Source organism: Neovison vison, chromosome 6 (genome assembly GCF_020171115.1).
Source record: "Neovison vison isolate M4711 chromosome 6, ASM_NN_V1, whole genome shotgun sequence".
In the NCBI taxonomy this organism is placed as follows: Eukaryota; Metazoa; Chordata; class Mammalia; order Carnivora; family Mustelidae; genus Neogale; species Neogale vison.
In genome coordinates, this window is record NC_058096.1 from 132,741,216 (window position 1) to 132,765,383 (window position 24,168).

The 24,168-nt window shown below is 36.5% G+C and overlaps 1 protein-coding gene across 2 annotated transcripts in view; it reads left to right on the top strand.

The window, feature by feature from the left end:
- PIK3R4 (phosphoinositide-3-kinase regulatory subunit 4) overlaps positions 1 to 24,168 on the top strand; it is a 79,564-nt gene that overhangs the window by 48,551 nt on the left and 6,845 nt on the right. For both annotated transcript variants that reach the window (XM_044252394.1, XM_044252395.1), the window contains exons 10-15: positions 748 to 949; positions 2,896 to 3,083; positions 4,093 to 4,303; positions 6,694 to 6,859; positions 18,625 to 18,789; positions 23,198 to 23,409. In XM_044252394.1, the coding sequence (XP_044108329.1) occupies positions 748 to 949; positions 2,896 to 3,083; positions 4,093 to 4,303; positions 6,694 to 6,859; positions 18,625 to 18,789; positions 23,198 to 23,409 (1,144 nt within the window). The remainder of the gene's footprint in view (positions 1 to 747; positions 950 to 2,895; positions 3,084 to 4,092; positions 4,304 to 6,693; positions 6,860 to 18,624; positions 18,790 to 23,197; positions 23,410 to 24,168) is intronic.

The window sequence follows — 24,168 nt, forward strand, 5'->3', positions numbered from 1 at the left end:
TTGCTGCTTAGTCTGTATACATATATCAATTTCTGAAGTGTGTAGAATGTTTTATGTATCATAGAGTCCCTTCACAAACAGTGTCTCATTTAATATTCTCAGCTCATCTAAGATCAAGGTTGAAATAGGTATGCTCTCTTTTACTTAATATTGTATTTCCAGAATTTTTGTTTAGATAGTAAATGCTTATTCAGAGTTACATATTAAAGATAAAATAGCAGGCACTGTATTAATTTCTTTGGAGATTTCAAAGATGAATTATACTGAATGCTTCCATTTAGAAAGAAAGTTAAGGTACAAATCGTGATACAAAATAGAAAATACGGGATGCCTGAGTGGCTCAGTGGGTTAAGCCGCTGCCTTCGGCTCAGGTCATGATCTTAGGGTCCTGGGATCAAGTCCCGCATGGGGCTCTTTGCTCAGCAGGGAGCCTGCTTCTCTCTCTGCCAGTGCCTGCCACCCTGCTTGCTTCTGTGCACTCTCTCTCTCTCTGACAAATAAATAAATAAAATCTTAAAAAAAAAAAAAAAAAGAAAATGCCACAATACAGGGTGTTCTGGGAGATCAGAATAGTGAGATGCTCAGTATTGGTACTTTCTTTTTCTCTTTGCCTTTTTGTCTGCTTTATTTTAGCATTCTAATTCTTAAAATTTTACAGTAGAATTTAAAATTTGACATTCAATTGTTAGGCATTCCAGTGCCTGTTACTGCTTTTGAAAATAACCTAGAACGTATGTTTTTTTTTAGGGAATGACAGAGGAAGAGGAAGACAAACTCTTGGCACTGAAAGACTTCATGATGAAATCTAACAAAGCAAAGGCCAATATAGTAGACCAGAGCCATCTCCATGATAGTAGTCAGAAAGGTGTTATTGATTTAGCAGCATTAGGCATAACTGGGAGACAAGTTGATCTTGTTAAAACCAAACAGGAACCTGATGATAAGCGAGGTTAGTATGTTTTTGTGTGTGTTTGTGTGTGTTTAGCTTATTATTATTTACTTCATAGGGTTAGCTATAGCTAATTAGTAGTAAAATGAAAAATCATATTTTCCAAATATAGTACGTCAAAGTACTGTGGGTGACTCTATTATGTAGCAGGAAAATTGGCAGGGAGGAAAAGTAGAGAACTGAATTAACAGTTAAAAAGTTATATAGGGACGTCGGTTAAGTGTCTGCTTTTGGCTTGGGTCATGATCCCAGAGTCCTGGGATTGAGTTCCACATCAGGCTCGTGTCTCCCTCTTCCTGCTCTGCCTGCTGCTCCCTCTGCTTTTGCTCTCTCTCTGACAAATAAATCAAATTAAAAGAAAAAAAAAGTTATGTAACCTGTCAAAGTCATGGCTGTCTGTGTCAGACCAGGATTCAAACCAAAGCTTGACTCCAAAAGCTCTGCTCTTATAATGAGATCATATTGCCTTTATGGAGATGTATATTGATGGTGAATTCCTATTTTTTAATCCTTTAAACACCAAGCCAAGGTCAATAGTCTGTGTTAAAATGAAATAGTTATCTAGTTTGTTTTAGTAGGTAATGCCCAGTGAATTGAAAAGAACAATCTTGTTATTAACAATGAAATACAAAAGAGTAGATGTGAGAGAAGACTTAATTGTTTGAAGTTTCAAGATTTAGAACTGTCAGCTATTGTGCCAAGAATGTTAATAGACATTGACTATATGAGGTTTTTAAGATCTTGTGTGTTCTTCCTTTAACCCTTTCTGAGATGTAGTTACTTCCAGGTATATGCCTTTAAAAATAGTATCAGATTTTAAGGACAACTGAATTATATTTTAAATAAACCTCGAACTGCCAAACTTGGGGTTAAATTATTTGGAACTTAATTACCTGTGGTTTACATTGATAATAATTAAAACCTTGATACAGATTACAAGAAAAACACAAGCACCCCAAAAGAAAAATATTGAAGGATTTGAACTTAAAACTGATAGAAGAATAGAAGTGCATGTTTGAAAAAATAAATAAATGCAAAACAATGAGATGCCATTTTCTGCCATGTGATCAGCAAAGACTGAATGATACCTATTGTTAGTAAGGGGATAGGGAATAGGCGTTGTCATACACTGTTGATAGATTATAAATTGAACATACTCTTTTTAGAAAGCAGTGTCCTTACTCTTTGAGTCACCATTTTAAATTCTGGAAATTTCTTCCAGGAAATACGGATAAGCATGTGAAGAAACATGTATAAGAATGTTCTCAGTTTAAAAAAAAGAAATAATTGAAGTATCCATTAATAGGGGGATAGTTAAATAACAATTAGTGTATTTAGTTAAGAGAAAAACAGATTGTGAAACACTTTAGATTTGTACTGTTTAATTTTTGCAAAATGATATGGTATATCATTAAACTGTATAGTCTGTGAGGTCTACAAAGTTATGGGGGGCAATTCACATTATATTTTGGTAATGCAAGAACTTTGTGTTATTTGATGTACTTTTTGTAATTGGAGAAAGATTTTTTAAAAAAGGTTTCTTTTTATACTCAGGAGGTAAGTGTATAACAATTGATTTTTATATTTGGTTTGTTTATATTCTAAGTAATACTAGAAATAGGTCATATTTAGCAGTGTAATCAGTGACATTTGAAAAAGTTGCTTTTATTGTTGGTTCTTGAGATAAAGTGGTTATTTGAAATTGAGCTAGCCTTGCGAAACTAGGAAGCAATTAGGTCTAATTATTAATGCCATTGAAAGTGCATCTGTTCCATTTATCCCAGAGATAAAGTGAGAATTAATGAGTTGATGTGTAAATATAAATAAATTAGAGATCAGAAAGAACAGATAGCATGTGAAGTCCCTCCCCCACCAAAAAAATAAATAAAAGCACATATTGATTTCAGGAGTTTCCTTTAGATTGACTTCTGAATCTGTTTTTGTAGCTAGAAAACATGTAAAACAAGACTCAAATGTGAATGAAGAATGGAAAAGCATGTTTGGGTCGCTGGAACCACCAAACATCCCACAGGCTCTACCTAAAGGGACTGACCAGGAGGTGATTCAAACTGGGAAACCACCTCGTTCTGAGTCTTCTGCTGGCATTTGTGTCCCTTTGTCAACTTCTCCACAGGTACTACCACCTAGGCAATAATACTCCTTTTGTTTTTCAATCCCATTCTAACTGTTTTGTTTGTTTAAAGGCTGTGTACTATATTGGAAAAATCAATATGGTGAGTTGTCCTTTAAGGAGGAAATGTTTCATTATTTTTTCTTCTTCAAATTTTTATTTAAATTCTCCTTAGTTAACATATAGTGTAATATTGGTTTCAGGACTAGAATTTAGTGATTGATCACTTGTATATGTAACACCTAGTGCTCAAAACAAGTATCCTTCTTAATGGCTATTACCCATTTAGCCTATCCCCTGTCCACCTCCCTTCCAGCAACCCTCAGTTTGTTCTTTATAGTTAAGGACATGTTTCTTTCTAAAAACAGGTTTATCTTTAATCTTATAGCCAAGGGGAAGTCTCTAATTATTGAAGGTATCAAAAAAGATCTTGTGTTAGAGTACTCACCGATAAAGTGATCTAAAATTGTGGGTTGAAGACATCATTATCAAATGTGATTATAATTATTAACTTGCAGTGAACCTTTTAAATCTGTTTTTATTCTTCCTCTAATATAACATACCTGTAAAATAGCAAAAATACTCCTGGAAGTCCCTAGTTTGCCATATGTGAGAAATGTTATGATGATTTTATATATCTGAACTAAATTTGCAATTTAAGGTGACTCTTCCCTAAGCCAGTCATAGTTTAAATGAAAATATTAACTGAACCAACTCATAAAATTCTATTTCTTTTCACTTAAATTAATGAGGATTTTTGTTTAATGTTATTGCTGTAATGATAGGTTTTTTTGGTTGTTCTGTTTTTCTTAGTAATGTAGAGGTTTGGAAATGTAATATTTGTAGTTAATTTTTAGTTAGATTTTCACTGAAAAAATACTATAAGTGGATTTAAAACTTGGTACATTAATAAGGAAAAAAGCAGATATAATGAATAGAGAGAATATTGGTACAGTTTTATCATCTAGTATACTTTGCTTATGACATAAATAGTTATAATTCTGTTTTGCAGCTTCCAGAAGTGACAAATATCCAAAATAGAAAACCAACAATACAAGTTTTAAGTAGTACAATTTTACCATCTACCTACCAGATTCGGATCACAACTTGTAAAACAGAACTTCAGCAGCTCATCCAGCAGAAGCGGGAGCAGTGTAACGCTGAGAGGATAGCTAAGCAGATGATGGAAAATGCCGAATGGGAGAGTAAACCACCACCACCTGGTAAAAGTGCTACTCCCGTAGTTGTATTCTAGTGGGGGTGCCAAAGCCTACCATCTAAGGCAGGTTAATTAAAGAAGTAAGAACAAAATTGTCACTTGGAAGCCCAGAGGAAGAAGCATTAAGTGAGAAATTTTAAGTCATTATTTGTGGAATTTGGATCATCTTGGCTGTGCGGGCAACTTGCAGTGTCTTGTTTAGGCTACTTAGTGTTTCAGTCTGTCTGTGGTCCATTTTCTCCATTTATAGTGCTACCTTTTACCTGCCTGCTTATATCATGCCACTTTTTCATAGAATGTCGGTCTTCTTGGAGTAAGCTTCAGCTTTTAATTAGAAGGGTTTAGCATCTATTTATTTTCTTTAAAGAAAGGTAAAGCATTTGTAAAGTAATGGGTACCTTTATTTATTTATTTATTAAAGATTTTATTTCTTTATTTGAGAGAGAGAATGAGCAGGGAGAAAGACAGAGGGAGAGGGAGAGAGATCAAGCAGGACTTGATCTCAGGACCCTGGCCTCATGACCTGAGCCGAAGGCAGATGCTTAACCAACTGAGCCACCCAAGCACCCCAGTAATGGGTACTTTTTAAAAAGAAAAAAATCATCATCTATAATTCCACTACTCAGTGATTAACAGCATTAACATTTTGTGGAAAGATTGCTGTATTTTGAGAAGATTTAAAAGAAACTTAGAGCTATTTCAGATGAAAATGTGGCTCAGCTATGTTAACAGACTTGCCCAGTATAAATGTAGTGGAGTTAGTTTTTGATATTAGACATGCAGATTTCAAAAACATTTTTAATGAGTTTCTGTATATAGATTGTAATAATAAAAATTTAACTTGAAAACTCTGAGAAGTAATGCATAGTGTGCTTATGTGTAGAGAATTAAAATCCAATGAATTCCTGTGTGCTTCCATTGTGTGCTCCAGGGGAAAAAGCTGGTGAAGGTAAATGATTTAAAGATTTAAAAAGTATTATTAAGTGGTAAGTGGCATCTCAGGTCAAATAATATCCTGGAATAGAATCTGTCTTTCTAAGAAGCATTTTATATTTAAGTGGAGCTGTACTTTCTATTCAGTAATCACAAAAAAGGTATCAAGTTTTGAGGTTCAAGAAATGTACAATGACTCTTGAACATTTGATTTTTTTTCTTTCCACACTTGAATGATTGTGTGAAATTGATTTTCTCTAGAGGGAAATGTTCAATCTAGCCTGATGGATTATCTAGACTTCACGGCAAAGTGTTTTTGATCACCTTCAAATCTAGCGTATCCTCCTTAAAAATCACATTCAGCTTTTCTTCCCACACATGTGAACTAGAGATCCAGGGGGAAACTTTTTTTTATTTTAGAGTTTACCAAGTTTGGCAATAGTCTGTTTCATTTTTGTTTTCTGATTAAAAAATTATTTTATCCTAAAATGACATTGTTATCACTTAATTAGGCACTCTGCTTAATCCTAATATAGGACCATCTTTAGCATAGCTTTCTGTTTTGTTTTATTTTAAAATTGATTTAATATTAAATATTAAATGTTTCACTTAATATAAAAGTTGACTCATCAAGGATTGAGGATAGTTATGTGCAAGGATCTGTGCTAGGTACTGTGAATGATTCAGAATGGATAAGACATGGTCTCTGGCTTTAGCAAATCTATAATTTATTAAAGGAAATTAATCATATACAAAAGAATATGCATAATAAGACAAGTGTATAGATGTCATAAAGAAAGTACTAGAAAATCCATGGGCATTCTGAGGCTATAATTCATAATACTATTTAATTAAAATGTTGATGCCATACAATAAATGATTGCAGGTAGAGAGGAAATCAACATTTGGTTGTTTACTATGGACCTCAGATGATGTTAGACACTTTATATATCTTGCTTATCCATAGCCATCCTTTGGGCTAAGTAATATTTCCCTCATTTTACCTTTGAGGAAATTGAAGCTCAGTTTAAATAAGTACCCTAAGTTTATACATTATATTATGGTGGATCTGGGTCTTTGAGACTTTGAGAACAAGCTTGTCTTCCTAGCATCCAATGTCTTTAGGTATAGGATAGCCATTTTCTCTGGCTATTGAACAAGTAGTCAGGGTTTTTTCAGGTGGTAAGTGTCTGTTGTGCACTAGAGCCTAGAGGAGGGCCCCCCCCAGGTGCAGTCTTTCTAAAGGTTTCTTGGTCAGCACTTAATTGCTGTCTTGGATGTTTTACTAAATAACAGTAACTGTCATGGTCTAATAGACCACTCTGTATTGTTTAGCTAGTGGTACCCTTTGTTTAGTTCTTATGATTGTTCTCATGCTGGTCATTGTGACTTAGCTGGAGGTGAGAGGAGTATTGTATTTGTAAACTGTAGTTTAAGACCGACTCCTTTGCTTTTCCTTAGGGTGGCGTCCTAAAGGGCTACTAGTTGCACATCTTCATGAACACAAATCTGCTGTGAATCGAATTAGAGTCTCTGATGAACATTCACTTTTTGCAACATGTTCAAATGATGGCACAGTGAAAATCTGGAACAGTCAAAAGATGGAAGGGAAGACCACCACTACCAGGTAATAATGCTTGGGAGAAGAATCCATTCAGTCAGCAAATGTTTATTGAGTGCTCACTCTGATAGGTGCTGTTTGAGGAACCAGGGATATAGCAGTAATACATGGACAAAAATACCTGTTCTGTGGAGCTTTCCTTGTTTTTTTTTTTTTTTTTAAGATTTTATTTATTTATTTGATAGAGATCACAAGTAGGCAGAGCAGCACGCAGAGAGAAAGGGGGAAGCAGGCTCCATGCTGAGCTGAGAGCCCAGTGTGGGGCTTGATCCCAGGACCCTGAGATCATGACCTGAGCCAGAGGCAGAGGTTTAACCCACTGAGCCACCCAGGCACCCATTGGAGCTTTCCTTCTTATGAGAGGTGACCAACAATAAGCAGTATAAATAAATAAAACATATAGTATGTTAAATGGTAAAAAAATTTTGGAGAAAAATAAAGCAGGAAAGGGGGATAGGTAGAATGTTAAATGAATTGACTAGAGACTGCCTCATAGAAAAAATATCACCTGAAACAAGTGAAGGAGAAAGTCATGCAGATATATTGGGGAAGAGGATTCCAGGCACAGGAAAGGAGGGATATCAAAGGCTCTGAGGTAGAAAGATGTTTGGCATGTTTTGAGGAATAGCAGAAAAGTCTGTGTGGCTGGAGCAGAGTGAGCAAGAGGGAGGAGTAAGAGGAACCAGATTACATAGGGCCTTGTAGGCTATTGTAAAGGACTTTGACTTTTACTCTGAGTGAGATGGGAGCCTTTAGAGGATTTCAAGCAGAGGAGACACATGATCTAAGTTAAATTTTAGTAGAATTACTATGGCTCTTGTATTGAGGATACTGAGCAGTTAGAGGCAATTGCAGTGATTCAAGCAGAGGTGGAGGTGATTCAAGATCAGATTCTGGATATATTTTGATGGTAGAACCAATAAGATTTCTGAGGGGTTTGAAGAGGCGGGGGGTGGGAGGTTGGGGTACCAGGTGGTGGGTATTATAGAGGGCACAGCTTGCATGGAGCACTGGGTGTGGTGAAAAAATAATGAATACTGTTTTTCTGAAAATAAATAAATTGGAAAAAACAAAACAAAACAAAAAGATTTACTAAATGGGTTAATGGAGCATGAGCAAAAGAAAAGTAATGATGGAATAGCTAGCTGTATAAGGAAAGCACTTACTATGCCATTGCCCCACTGTTATGGTCAAGATGGGGACTAGTTATGACTTGAAATCTCTAAGACTCTTTACGCATGATGTGATTTTGGTTAAGTGTGATTTAAATTTGTATGTTTATAGTTATGTCCCTTCTTGATATGCGGTCTGTTTGTCTGCCAGTTCCCCATTTCCCCATTCCCATCAGTCCTACCATATTAAATATTTGTTCTGTGCTTAAATTTGGTCTGGATCTGAAAAGCTACTAGCAATCAAAATTCAATTTCATGTGTAAAAAAAATGTGGATAATCTCTGGTGCTTTTCTCATTATCAGTTCAGAAACTACAGTTAATCACAAAATCATCAAACAAAATATCTTTGATAAATAAGAAGTGTACTCTTAACAGTGTAATATATTTTTGTGCTGTTTATTTTTTAAAAGAGCTCTATGTTTTTGCTTGATTATTTTCATGTTCATTCCTTTTTGGTGTATTACATTGGTCAGAACAAAAATCAAAACCAGTAACAGAATCCTGGCTCCATTTAGTAATTTTTTGTCAACACTTTATTATGAAATTTCAAACATGTAAGTAAAGTTGAAAGAGTTTCACAGCGAACATTCATATTGCCACATGGATTCTATAATTTTACTCTATTTGCCATGTCATGATATTATCCATCCTCCTATCAGTTCATCTTTTTAAAACGTATTTCAAAATAAGTTGCAGACATTAGTACATGTCTCCTAAACACTTCAGCTTATTTATCATTAGCCAGAGATAAGTACATGTTTATAAGTTTTTTTTTGTTTGACATGAAATTCATATTCTATGAAATGCACAGATCTTAAGTGAACCAGTCTGTGAGTCCCAACAAATAACATACACTTGGCAACTTATACCTCTCTCAAGATAGAGATTGTAGCCCTCACACCAGAAGAATGTCCCCTAGTGTCCTTTCACAGAAAACTCCTGCCTTCTCCCTGCCTACAACCGTTCTTTTGATTTTTCCCCCACCATCGTTAGCATTTTCATTAGTATTTTGTCTAAAATACTAATACTCTTTGTTTAAAAGAGTATTTTCTTTATTTTATTTACTTTTTACTATTTTGTACTTTGTTTAAAATACTAATAATCTTCTGATAATTTTTTTCAAATGGCTCTTTGTTACTATCATGATCAGTTGAATTCATTGTCCCTTTATTAAGAGGGGAAGTTCAGTTGACATGTGTAAACCTCTCAAGAAACAACTTGGGGGTACCTGGGTGGCTCAGTGGGTTAAGCCTCTGCCTTTGGCTCAGGTTATGATCTCTGGGTCCTGGGATCGAGTCTCGTATCAGGATCTCTGCTCAGTGGGGAGCCTGCTTCCCCATCTCTCTCTGCCTATCTCTCTGCTTGCTTGTGATCTCTCTCTCTGTTAAATAAATAAATAAAATCTTTAAAACAAACAAACTTGGAATCATTGTTTAACTTTACAAAAGCCTCATTTGTTAATTCCCAAATGATTTTTATTACTGAGCCATGCCTTCTGTATTCCAGTGTCGTATTTTAGGGAGTGGTATCCCAGGGTCACATTTCAGACAGTGGTATCCCAGAAAATGTGGCAATTCAGCTGACTGTATAGTCTTTGGGTAGTTTATATGATAATTAGGAGATTGGATTTCCCCTGGATGCAGCTGTTCTCTTGCTTTTCTGTAACACCTGCTGTCTTATTTGTGGAGTGCAGTAGGCCTTGGCTCAGAGGTGCTTCATTCCACAGTGGAGAAGAGAGGAAGGGGACAGAATGTGTTACCTTCATCATATGCCTTCATGAACTGGATTAGGGGAAAAGCACGCCATTATTATTGCCAGATCCAAGTGGGGAACAGCTGGTGGCTGGGAAAGAGCAACAAAACTCCTTTTTCTTAGGAAAAAGTATTTTCTTAGGAAATATTGCTAGTACATTCCGACTATTAAGGTTTTCCCCCTATGTGTTATGCTGGCTGGCGACCCAGTTCCCAGTCTTGTCTTTTTCATGGAGTATGATTGTGATTTAGGCCACCCAGCTCTTGGCCCTGCCAGTTACTTCTTTCTTGAGTTGAACTGTTGATTTGTTCCTTGGGGACTAGTTTGTGAAAAATTGCTATTTTTCTAATCTCTTACATAAATTTTTAAAAAAACTTTATAGTATTCTAAATCGTATTTTCTTTATGTGTTTCTTGTGTTACCCTATTTTTGGCTCATTTAGCTTCTCAATTTTAGGAGAGATTGATGAATTTGGTACTTTTATGTGATGATGGAACATCTCAGTGGAGTTTTATCTCGGTGAAGAGTTGACACACTAGGAGAAGTGTGCAAGAAAGTTATAGTGTTGCATATTTTAGAATTGCTGGTGGTGTTGGATGTTGAAGTTTTTGAGTGGAGTGGCTACTCTGAAGAAAAGTTAGCGTAAGGGCCTGTATAAGTCCTGAGGATGCCTGAGGACTTAATCTTTGCCAGTTGAATTTTGGGGATAGGAAGAGTGGTGGTCAGGAAAGGAGAAAGAAAAAGCAATTTAAGTTACATCTGCAACGGAGGAAAGAGTTTTAATAAAGGAATTTAGAGGTAGCTCTCAAATGCAATGAAAAAGCCAACTAGCATGAAAACCTAGTAAGGTCATTGGTCATTCTCATACAGTGGCCTTTGGTGGAATGCAATCAATACAGCCATCATACTTGAGGGCTTTTTGATAATACATATTACAAGCACTTATGATGTCCATATCCTAAGGAAATGACTATGAATGAACTCAGAGATTTAGTTTTAAGGGCTGTTCAGATTGGCTTCCTTTATAATAGTAAAAAAATTAGAAACAAACTAGAGGTTCAGCAGTAGAGGTAAAATTGGATAAGTAAGTGCTGGTGCAAATACAAAACTGATGTTGTGGGAATAAGTTTTTTTGATATAAAATATATTGATACATTGTGTGAGAAAGTAGGTTTGAAAAGTAGGTTTAAGAACTCACATAGGGTTTCTATTTTTGGAATGACCAAGTAAGGATAGAACACTAGTAGCTACTGTCAAAATCAACTTTTTCAGAACTCTAGAAATTAACTAAGTCCTTCATTAGTTTGAATAGTGTTACTCAAGAAAATCAGTGAGCCATGTGTTCTCTAATTTTATCCCCTTTTAGCTAACAGTGTGGTAGCTTTGAAAACGAATAGTCCCCCAACCTTTTATCATGCTGTGCAGTAACTTTGAAACTCACAGTCCCACAGCTGTGGTAGCCCTGAAAACCAGCAGCTTAGTAGTAACTAGAGGGGTCATACATGCTAAAAAGCCCCATTTCTAGAGAATTGTCACTATTTGACCTTTTTGCCAGTTTGCTGAAAGTTCCATTCTCACTGTCTATCTTTATTTGATCTGACTCAACCTGTTCTTTGAGAAAGAACTGCCCACAGGGCATTTGTTGAAATTATTAATGCTGTTTGTTTAACATTGCAGCAGCTTGTTTGCTGTTTAACAATGTAGCAGCATTATTGATTGTAGCTAACAAGAGGCTAACAAAAAAACTTACAAGGAAGAACTAGGGAATGATAGGTCTTTAGGGGCCTTTGAAAAGTTCAGACATACTCATGGGTATCTTTAAGGCCACATGCATGTATAGGGTTTTGTGCATGCTCAAGAAAGAACTGAGAAGACCCCAAATTTTTGCCTCTGGCTGACCTTGAGACTGTGCAAAGAGAAAATGAAGGATAAGGCAGAGTTGTAAACTGTTTTGTTGAAGGTGTATCACAAACACAGTGAACCTCAACAAAGGCTAGAACACTTATCATTTCAAGGCAGGTAAGGAAAGGAAATGTCTGTCTAGTCATTAACCAACCACTAAGTTAACTGAACAAAGACTTTAGTGGCTACGTATGAGAAAGATTATGGACTTTAGATAATTAATCCTGGAAAAGTCACTAAATAAACAGCAAAAACCTTGGGATATTATTTCCAAAATTGACATATGAATTAGAATATCTAGTTTTGAACAAAAAATTGCAGGTCAGGAAAAGAAACAGGAAACTATGGCCTATACACAGGAAAGAAAACAGTCAGTGGAAACTATTCCTCAGTAATCTCAGTTATTAGACTTACTAGACAAAGACTTTAAGTTAGGTATTAAAAATATTATAAAAGAATTAAACCAGGTCTAAAGAATTAATAGTGAGTGAAGAAAATGTCTCACCAAAAACACATATCAATAAGGTTATAGAAATGATCAATAGAGATTCTGGAGTTGAAAATGAGATAACTGAAAAAATGAAATAAGTGAACTAAATGAAAAATTCATAAGAGAGGCTGTGCAGATTTCAGCTGGCAAGAGACAAAACCAGCTGAGGGTAGATCAGTTGACATTATCCAAGCAAAGGTGCAAAAACTAAAAAAGAATAAAGAAAAATGAACAGAGCTTCATAGGCGTGCAGAACACTATCAAGTGTGCCAACACACACATAGTAGAAGTCCTAGAAGGCAAGAAAGAGAAAAAGGAGGAGAAAGAATATTTGAAGAAACAGTGGCTAAGAACTCCCCAGATTTGGAAAACATTAATCTGCACATTTAAGCAGCTCAGTGCACTCCAAGTAGGAGTGGCCATACTAGACACAAGATAAGCAAACCTTTGAAAGAATCTTGAAAGCAGTGAGAGAAAAGGGACTTACTGCATACAAGGGATCCTCAATAAGATTAACAGCTGGACTTTCATCAGAAATGGTGTAGACTGGAAGTCAGTGGGATGACATATTCAAAGTGTTGAAAGAAAAAGACTGTCAACTGATAAGGCTATATCCAGCATGTCCTTCAAAAACAAAGAAGAAAGTAAGACATCCCAAAGTCATTAAAAACAGAATTTGGTGCCTGGGTGGCTCAGTGGGTTAAGCCTCTGCCTTCGGCTCAGGTCATGATCTCAGGGTCCTGGGATCGAGCCCCGTGTTGGGCTCTCTGCTCATCAGGGAGCCTGCTTCCTCCTCTCTCTCTCTGCCTACCTCTTTGCCTACTTGTGATCTCTCTCTGTCAAATAAATAAATAAAATATTAAAAAAAATTTATTGTAGGAGAGTTTCCCTAAATGAAATACTTAAAGGTATCTTTTGTGTTGAAAGAAAAGGACACAAGACAGTAACTTGAATTCACATGACTAAATAAAAAACATTGATAAAGGTAAATATATAAGTAAATATAAAATATAAATCATTTTTATAACTCTTTATATATTGTCTTATTTAAAAGATAACCACATAAATAATTATAAAACCGTGTTTATGGACTCGTAATATATAAATCTAGAAAAGGAGGCAGGAACAGAGAGAATTTGGAGCAAAGTTTTTGTGTATTAATCAAATTGGTATTAATCTGACATCTTTAGATATCAAATGTATTTCCCAGGGAAACCACTGGAATAAACCTTTCAAAAACATGAAGTATAAGAAACAACAAAGGAATTAAAATGGTATACTAAAAAATACATTTTAACATAAAAGAAGGCAGTAATGGAGGAATACAACAACAATAACAATAAAACCTGTGTAAGACAGAGAAATCAAATAGCAAAATGTCAAACATAAATCCTACCTTTTTTTTTTTTAATTTTTTTTTTTTTTAAAGATTTTATTTATTTATTTGACAGAGAGAGATCACAAGCAGGCAGAGAGGCAGGCAGAGAGAGAGAGAAGGAAGCAGGCTCCCGGCTGAGCAGAGAGCCCGATGCGGGGCTCGATCCCAGGACCCCGGGATCATGAACCGAGCTGAAGGCAGCGGCTTAACCCACTGAGCCACCCAGGCGCCCCTAAATCCTACCTTTTTGATAAGCATATAAATAATCAAAAGACAGAGTTGACAGAAAGTATGAAAAAAAATATGACTACGTGCTGTCTACAAGAACACTTTATTCAGTTTTAAAAATTTTAATTGCAGTATAGTTAACATACGGTATTATCTCAGTTTCAGGTGTACAATACAGTGATTCAGTAATTCTGTACATTACTCAGTGCTCACCATGATAAGTGTACTTTCAATCCCTTTACCTATTTAACCCATCCCCCCAACCCACCTCCCTCTTGTAATCATCAATTCTCTGTAGTTAAGAGTCTGTTTTTTGGTTTGTCCCCATTTTTTCTTTGGAAACAAACTGTACATATTGAAGGATATCATAAGGTATTTGTCTTTCTTTGAGTGGTTTTTTTTTCACTTAGCATTTTACTCTTTAGATCCATGTGTGTTGTTGCAAATGGCAAGATTTCATTCTTTGAAATGAGTAGTATTCCATTGTGTATATATACCACATCTTTTATCCATTCATGGATCAGTGGACCTTGGGCTACTTCTGCATTTTGGCTGTTGTAAATAATGTTGCAATAAACATAGGGGTGTATATATCTTTTTGAATTAGTGTTTTCATATTCTTTGGGTAAATGCGCAGTAGTGCAATTCTGGATCATAGGGTACAGTAATTCAATTTTTAATTTTTGAGGACCCTCCATACTGTTTTTCACAGTGGCTACACTTGTTGGTATTCCCGCTGATAGTGTATGAGGGTTCCTTTTTCTCCACATCTTCACCAACACTTGTTTCTTGTGTTTTTAATTTTAGGCATTCTGACAGGTATGAGGAGATATCTCAGTGGTTTTGATTTGCATTTCCCTAATGATGAGTTATGTTGATCATTTTTTTTCAAAGATTTTATTTATTTATTTGACACAAGTTGGTTAAAAGTAAAAGGATATACTATGTAAACAGTACCTAGAAGAGAACTGGAGCAGCTATATTAATATTGGACAAAATTAACTTTAAGACAAAAGCTGCTATTATAGATAAATAAGGACATTTTATAATGATAGAAGAGTCAGTGTATCAGGAAAACATAACAGTTGCAAATACATGCACCAGATAACACATCCCCCAAATGAAGCAAAAACTAACAAAATTGGATAGATCAAGTAGGCATAACATAACAAAGGAAATAGATTTGATCAACACTACAGACTAACCAGATTTAGAGATTTTAATAGAACACTCCACCCAACAGTAGCAGAATATAAATTCTTTTCAAGTGCACATGGAACACTTTCCAGATTAAACCATATATGAGGCCATAAAATAAGCCTCAGGAAATTCAAAAACATTGAAACATATTAACGTATATGTTCTCTAACCACAGTAGAATGAAACTAGATATCAATAACAAAGGTCTGAGAAATTGACAAATATATGGAAATGAAACAGCACATGGCTAAATAACCAATGGTTCAAAGGAAAGTTAGAAAATACTTAGAGATGAATGAAAATGAAAACACAACATGCTAAAACTTACAGAATGTAGCTTAAAGGAGTGTTTAGAGACAAGTGAGATTTCATCAAAGTTACAAACATTTGTGCTTCAGAGGACACTATCAAAAAAGTGCAAGGACAACCCCCAGAAAGAGAGAAGTACTTGTAAATATAAATATACACCATATATATATATATATATATATATATATATATATATATATATACACACACTTTTTCAACTCAACAATAAAAGGACGACTAAAATATGGATGATGGATTCAAATAAATGTTTCTCCAAATAGGACCAATAAATATACAGAAAGCTGTTCCACATGATTAGTCACTAGGGAAATGCAAATCAAAACCATAGTGAGATATCACTTCACACCCACTAGAATGGCTGTAGTTAAAAAGACAGTAACAAGTGCTGGAAAGGATGTGGAGAAACTGGTACCTTTACATGTTGCTGGTAGGAATGTAAAATGGTGCAGTAATGATGGAAAATAGTTGGCTGTTTCTCAAATGCTAAATACAGAGTTACCTAATAATGGCCGCTCAATTCTATTTGTAGGTATAAACCCAAGACAGTTGAAAACATTTGTTCACATGAAAAGCTATACACCCGTGTTCACAGCAGCAGCATTCACAATAGCCCCAAAGTAGAAACCACAATGTCTGTAAGCTATTGAATGGACAAACAAAATGTGGTGTATCCTCTATAGAGTGGAGTATTAAGCCACAAAAAAGATTGAAATACACATGCCACAGCATGGATAAACCTTGAAAACATGCTATGTGGAAGAAACTCAATTCAAAGGTCAGGTAGCATATTGTATGGTTTCATTTATATGAAATACTGGAATAGGCAGATCCACAGAGAGAAACTATATTAGTTCAGATCTTCCTTGATTTATGATAGGGTTATATATCATGATGAAACCATCATAAGTTAAAAATACTGTTAATTCAGGAGCGTCTGGGTGGCTCAGTGGGTTGAGGCCTCTGCCTTCGGCTTGGGTCATGGTCCCGGGGTCCTGGGATCGAACTCTGCTTTGGGCTCTCTGCTCAAGAGGGAGCCTGCTCCCCCCCGCCCCCCCCCCCGCCTGCCTCTCTGCCTACTTGTGATCTCTCCCTCTGTCAAATAGATAAAATCTTTTAAAAAAAATACTGTTGGGACGCCTGGGTGGCTCAGTTGGTTAAGCGGCTGCCTTCGGCTCGGGTCATGATCCCAGCGTCCTGGGATCGAGTCCCACATCGGGCTCCTTGCTTGGCAGGGAGCCTGCTTCTCCCTATCCCTTTGCCTGCCATTCTGTCTGCCTGTGCTTGCTCTCTCACCCTCTCTCTCTCTAATAAATAAATAAAATCTTTAAAAAAAAAAATACTGTTAAGTCAAAAATGCATTCAATTTATCTAACCTACCTAACATCTTGGCTTAACTTAGCATACCTTCAAATGCTTAGCCTACATTAGCCTACAGTTGGGTAGAATCATTTAACACAAAGCCTATTTTAGGGGTGCCTGGGTGGCGCAATTGTTAAGCATCTGCCTTTGGCTTAGGTCATGGGATCAAGCCCCGCATTGGGCTCCCTGCTCAGCAGGAAGGCTGCTTCTCCCTCTCCCATGCTTGTATTCCCTCTCTTGCTCTCTCTCTGTCAAATAAATAAATAGATTTTAAAAAAAAAGCCTCTTTTATAATAAAGCATTGAATAGCTCATGTAATTTGTTGACTACCAAAAGAAAAGCTGAATCATTGTAGATTATTATAATGGTTTTAAGTGTGTTAGTTTTTTACCCTTGTGATCACGTGGCTGCCTGTGAGTTGTGGCTTACTGCCACTGGTCAGCATTACGAGTAGATCGTATGGCATGTCACTAGCAAGGAAAAGATCAAATTTAAAGTTTGAAGTACGGTTTCAACTGAATTCCTGTTGCTTTCATACCATCATAAAGTTGGAAAGTTGTAAGTCAAGGACTATCTGTAGTTGCCAGGACCTGAGGGAATAAAGGATTGGGGAATGACTGCAGATGGGTACAGGGTTTCTATTCAGGGTGATGTAAAGGTTCTCGAATTACATAATGGTAATGGTTATAAAACTTAGTGACTGTGCTATCAATCTCTTTAAGAGAGTGAATTTCATAATAGGTAAATTATACCTAAATATTAAAAGAGAGGGAGAGAGAGCAAACAAATGCAAGAGACTGAACAATAATGGCACTCCTGTGTCTCCCAGTGCCTTGTCCCTGGATCTCTATACTCATCTACCATACTGGTACCTTATTGGTATTGTGTTCCAACAAAGCTGTGATTAAGAAAAAGTGAACTAGAGAGTAAAGATTAATAAAAAATACAACATATCATTCCATATTTATTTAAGAAGCCGATATGAATATATTATAATATGCATAGAAAACCCTTTGGAAGGTTATATAACAAAATGTTAATAGTCTTTCTGGAGATAGAATTATAAATGTTTTTCTTTTCCATATTCTTTTCTATAGTTTTAATAATTCTTTATAATATGTATTAGCTTGCATAATAAAATGAAACAAATAGAAAAGATGGAGATGAATAAATTTGGTGATTAGGGACTTGTGATCTTTCAGAAGTATGGCCCCAGAGAAGGATGAGTACGCACCTTATGAAGGTACTGAAGGCATTGAAAGAGGGAATTGGTAATCATGGGAGGCACCCTGTGTAGTTCATATAGTCAAGCAGTTTGGCATCGAATTTGAGAAAGGGCAGTAGATAACTGAAGAGGTCAGCATGTGTGTGGGAGAGACTGAATATTATAATAAATATTGTGCATTTATGAGTGTTTTATTATTTACATATTATTTGAGCTTAACTGTGTTCCAAGTAGAGAAGTTAGGGCAGTCCTGTTTTGTAGATGAGTAAACTGATACATAGCAAGGTAAGTGGCTTGACCAAGATCATATGAGTAGTCAGTACTGGAACTCAGGTCTTTCATTCCAAAGCCAGTGTTTTTCCTGCTGTGTCAGGCTGCATCTTGGGAATTACAGAATTACTGAATGGTGCAAGAATAGGGCTTATGGTATTGTAAGAGTGGAAGGAGAGCTGGATGAGGGCAACATGAATGGGAGCTTCAGTTGGAAAGGAGGATGACAGCTTTTCTCTGATAGGAGAGATGTGTATGGGGATGGCCATTTGAAAATAGAAGAAAAGTTGATTTTGTGCCAGTGCTTTTGGTCAGGATTCTAAGGTTTGTTAGGAGATTGAGGAGGTGAAACAGACCTCAAAGCACTAATTTTGTTGGTTAATAGCCATGTGAATATTTACTTAGTAATAGCAATAATAATGCCCTGTGGCCTTTGCAGAAATGCATTGTTTTCTTTTGTACAGATCTACTCTTACATACAGCCGAATTGGAGGACGTGTCAAGACGCTTACGTTCTGCCAGGGCTCCCACTACTTAGCCATTGCATCTGACAACGGTGCTGTCCAGCTTCTTGCGATTGAAGCATCCAAGCTGCCCAAGTCTCCTAAGATTCAGCCTCTGCAAAGCAGGTATCTTTTATCTTTTGTGTTTTTAAAATGGCATTTAGTGCACTAGGATAATTTAATCCTATCTTGCCAGTGTAGTTTGGATCAACTAAGGGCCTATTAGATTGTATTATTTTTTTAGCACACGAAATAAATAAAACTGTGTTTTCAGCTGAAATCTGTCACATGCAGTTAGTTTCAGAAAGCTCTGTATATCTTCTTTCTGCTGTAAGGTTAGAAGGGAGGCTTTCAACTTGCGGCTCATCCCAGTCTGGAATCTGTTTGAATAACCTGATTATCAGATGCATCTTTTGTCTCAACTATGAAAAGCACAACTCTGGCTGGCTGATTTTTAGAATGTGAATGTTCATTAAAAAAAAAAAACAAAAAAACAAAAACTCAAAACGTCAGCGTTTTGTCACTTGGAATTAAAATATCTGAAGTTGATAGGAACATGGAGTGCTGCTTTTAGTCAAATGATTTGCTTATCATTGTAAAACAAAATACTGGCTGGTTTTATATAAGAATTTCCTTCACTTCTTACAAATTGTGGTTGCCCCCGGATTAACACAGGGTAAGACATTTAAAGATAAAGCAGAACAATTTTCAACTGACCAGTATGTGCTACCCACCTAGGATTCCAAATACAAAGATATGTTATCCAAATTCCAAGATATGTTAGGCTCTTTAAGACACCACAGTCTAATGGAAGAAGCAGATCAGTTAACAGATGATTTCAGGTGCAATGTGATAATGTGCCCATGTTACAGGGATGGGGAGCCAGCTTGCAGGGCATAGGGAAGAAGGCCTGGAGGAGGGGAGACCAGATGTAGGTTAGCCAAAGGAGGGTGGTCGAGAAGGGCATGCAGGCAGAGGGGGATATCCCACAGAAATAAAACAGAATGAGCAAATTTTTATAGTTAAGTCGGTTCTAAGACATGGTGGTTGGGGTAGCTAAGGAAGGAAAGGATGTATGTTGGATCATCTAGGGTTTTATTGTTTATATTATTTCATTTGTTTATAACTTTGTTTTGCCTTTACAATTAAAAATATGCATTATGTTTAAGACATTCACTGAACAGATTTAGGTAGCTTTTGTTTAGGACATATTATATATTGTTTATAACTAAAAAATACCTGCTTTTTTTTTTTTTTTTTAAATTGTTTCAGCAGAGGACTGTATCATAGTATAACTATGGCAGACTGTGTTGCGTGACTACTGTGCTGGCCGGACACACAAACAGATATGCACATTCCTCCCATAGGTACCTTGCAGCTGATGGCACTTTCCATTATGAATGTTACTGTCTTCACCCTAAGCAAACATTGACTACACAGATGGGGAGATTGTACCAGAATGTTTAGTAGATTTCACTCTACTGGCAGTAGTTGCTCCAAAGAAACCTTGCCATGAGTCTTTTTTTTTTTTTTTTTTAAAGTTCGCTTCATTCAGTCATATCGGCTGTTGTCATTACTCTTAATTATTAGAATTTATGGCATTTGGACTTTTCATCGTTCCTCTGGGAGAAATACAGTCAGTATTAGAATGTTTGTAAATATAGTTGCTTTTATCTATAAGCCACTGGGTGGCTTGGTCCGTTAAGTGGTTGCCTTCAGCTCAAGTCATGATCCCAGGTTAGGGTCCTGGGATTGCACCCCACATCAGGCTCCCTGCTCAGTGAAGGGCCTGCTTCTCCCTCTTCCTCTGCTGCTCCCCCTGCTTGTGCTGTCCTGCTTTCTCTCTGTCAAATATATAAATAAAATCTTTTTTTTTTTAATATAGTTGTTTATCTAAGATGTAGAGGTCAGCAAACTAGCCTACAGTATAACCCATAAGCTAAGAATGATTTTTGGATTTTTAAAAGATTGTAAAAAAATGAATATGCAACAGAAATATATGACTTGCAAAGCCTAAAATATTTACTGCCTGGCTGTTTTTTGCTGACTTTTGATCTAAGAGATAAAACAAATAGTGTATGCTGCAAAAGCATATGTACTGATCAGGGAGGCTGGCCAATATGTTTATGAATTCTTTTTGGTTTAAGAATGCCTCAGCTTGAAAAAAATAGGCATATCCATATAGTGGAATAGTACATAAAAAGAAAAAAAAAGGAACCAGTGTTATTTTATTATTTTTATTATCAGTTATGAAAGGAATAAACAGTTGATTAATGCAAAAAGCAATGAATCCTACATTCTTTTTGCTAACGAAAGAAGTTAGACCCAAAAGGCTACTTATTGTGTATTTCCTACTGTGTGACATTCTGGAAAGCATAAAATTATAGAGAGGAATTGAGATCATTGGTAGTCACAGGTTGACAACAAAGGGGCTGCACAAGATAATTTGGGGGTATGCACTTGTTCTGTGTGGTTCTGTGGTAGAAGATTCATGGCTGTGTTTCTGTCATAATGCATAGGACTGTATACCACAGAGAGTAAATTTTACTCTAAGTAAAAAAAAAAAATTAACCCAGATATAGGATGAAAGGTAGAATGCAGTCTATGACAAATCAGTCTACTTACTCTACAGATGAAGCATATAGGCACATTGAAGAGTGTGGGCAATAAAGGAGCCATCCTAATACCTGTGGAAAATAGTGGTTTAACTGGACACTGCAAGGTGAATGACAGAAGGAACTGAAGTCACTGTTCTAGTTGGTTATTTGTCACAGGAATATGGTTTATCAATTCCGAAACTACTTTAATTGTATGCTAAGGTTGAACAATAGGTAAGTATGTAGGTAGTGAGAGCCAGGTTTCTCACTGCTGAGGAAAGAAGTTACAAATATGAAAAGGGGATTGCTGAAATGAACCCTCATGCTAGATAGATATGAATATGGACTCCGTATCAATAGGGACTCATGATATACGTATATGCATATGTGTGTGTATATATGTGTGTGTGTGTTTGCATACATATGCACACATACACATAAAAGGATACAGAAGTACAGATAATGTGTGTAGCTATGAGGTGTCATATACATATTTTCTAGCTCTGGCCATTGAGAGGGACTAGAGCAGGGATACCCCCATAGCGGTGAACACTTAGCATACAGACCTTGGTTTTTAAACACCATTCTCCTGGGCGTCTGGGTGGCTCAGCCAGTTGGGCATCTGACTCTTGATTTTGGCGCAGGTCATAATCCTCAGGGTTGTGGGATTGAGACCTATGTTAGACTCTATGCTCAGCAGTCTGCTCAATATTCTCTTTCTCTCCCTGCCACCTCTAATAAATAAATAAATAAATCTTTAAGCACCATTCTCCCATAAAAGGGACCAGGGCTTCTTGGAGAACTGGTTGATTCCAGGTCTGAGCAGTGAAAATACAAGATGAGTCTTGAGTATCTTGTGATGCCAGAAAGTTAGGAAGTGGTTCAAAAAACCACATTGAAAGGGCATCGGAGCCAACCTGGGGGAGCTTCCTGTGGCCAAAATTGGAACAACTTGAGCAACAAAACAATAATACTAGTATTGGGTTACAACTCAGAGAATAAAATAAATATCCACGAGTCCATAGTGATATAAATAAGTAAATGAATAAATAAATTAATGGGGGAAGAAGTGACCAGTCTTCTTTACAGAAGAATTCTAATCAGTAAGTATAGAAGGAATAAGGGAAATAGTCACCATTAGATGACTATTAGGTATGATCTATCAAAGGATTCTAAAATTTGTAGACAAAACTTCTAGCAGAAACAGGATTTTTACGTGGTCTCAAAAGTATTTGCCCTAAAGATTGAGTAGTTATAAAGGAAAAAATAATTTTACAGCGGAGAATCTTGGTAGATGCCACCTTAGCCAAATGATTAAGGTTAATAGCACCACTAATATGTTTGAATTAGCATCAGGTACTTCCTCAAAATGCCCTGAGAAATTATTTCGTGGTCTTTCAATAAGGCATATACTGGGTGACAACACATGAGGCAAACCCAAATGGAGAGATATTAGAGATATTCTATAAAATAACCAGTAATCTTGAAAAATGTCACAATCATGAAAGGCAATCAAAGACTAGGGTCAGATAAATAAATACATGACAACTGAATGTGCCATGTGGTATCTTGTTTTGGATCCTGAACAGTGAAAGGACATGAGTAGAAAGCTAATAAAAATCTGATTATGTTCTGTATTTTATAAGCATTGTTACTAAGATTAATTTCTTAGTTTTGATAATTTTTTTGTGATTATGTAGGTTATTAACATGAGGGGAAGCTGGGTGAAGGATCTATAAGAATTCTGTGTACTATTTGTGCAACTCTTCTGTAAGTCTGAAGTTATTATAAAAAATGCCTCAGGTATCATTGGCTTGATGGGTCACAGTTGTTCTTTCTTGACTATGGTTAGAATATAAATTTATCTTAAATAGAAGCTGGTCTATGTTTTCAGTGACTAGAAAAATCTTTACCTTTTGCTTTGTGTATTTCTTTAGAATTCTAGACCAGAAGGATGATGGCTGTGTCGTGGATATGCATCACTTCAACTCTGGGGCACAGTCTGTTCTCGCCTATGCCACTGTGAATGGCTCTCTAGTTGGTTGGGACCTCAGGTCTTCAAGCAATGCATGGACACTAAAGCATGATCTGAAGTCAGGCCTCATCACTTCCTTCGCTGTGGACATCCACCAGTGCTGGCTTTGCATTGGTGAGCTGATTTGAAAGTCATTGATTAGGTTGTGAATGCCACTAATATCTGGAATTGCCTTCTTGTGAAAGGTTTTTCCTTTTTCATCATTGGTAATCCCCCACCCCTTTTCGGGGTTGGGGGGTGGAAGCGAAGGGAAAGAGGGGAATCCCAAGCAGGTTCCAAACTCAGCTCAGAGCCTGACATGGGCTCAGTCTCACAACCCTGAGATCATGACCTGAGCCAAAACCAAGGCACCTCCTCATCTCCTTTTTTTTGATTATTACATTATAATCACTTGCAATTTAATTTTTTTATTAAAAAAATTTGAAAGGTTTCAGTATCCCAATGGCTAAAAGTTTCCTTTTTCTCTTTATTCTTAAATGAGCCTTTTTGTAATCATTATAGTGATCAGATTTGGTGGCATTCTGTTATCCTGCCAGGGAAGCAGCAGGCTTTTTTGATGAGAGCATTTGAATTTGTGCAGACTTGGTTTTCAAATTCCAGTAACCTCAGGCAAGGTGCATAGCTTCTCTGAGTCTTAGGACCCTCATCTTCAAATGGGGCTAATCCTTTCAAGGGCTGCTTTGAGGATTTAATGAATTAAAAGCATCTATCACAGGGCCTCATACTGGAGAAGAGCTAAATGGCAGTTTCTTGCCCCATTATTCCTCCTTACCTCCCTTTCTCAAAGGCTGAAGGTGTACCATGTTATCTTGCTGGCTGCTTTCCTATTTTAGTTTCACATTTTGCCCCCATAAGGCTTTGAACCTGCCCCTT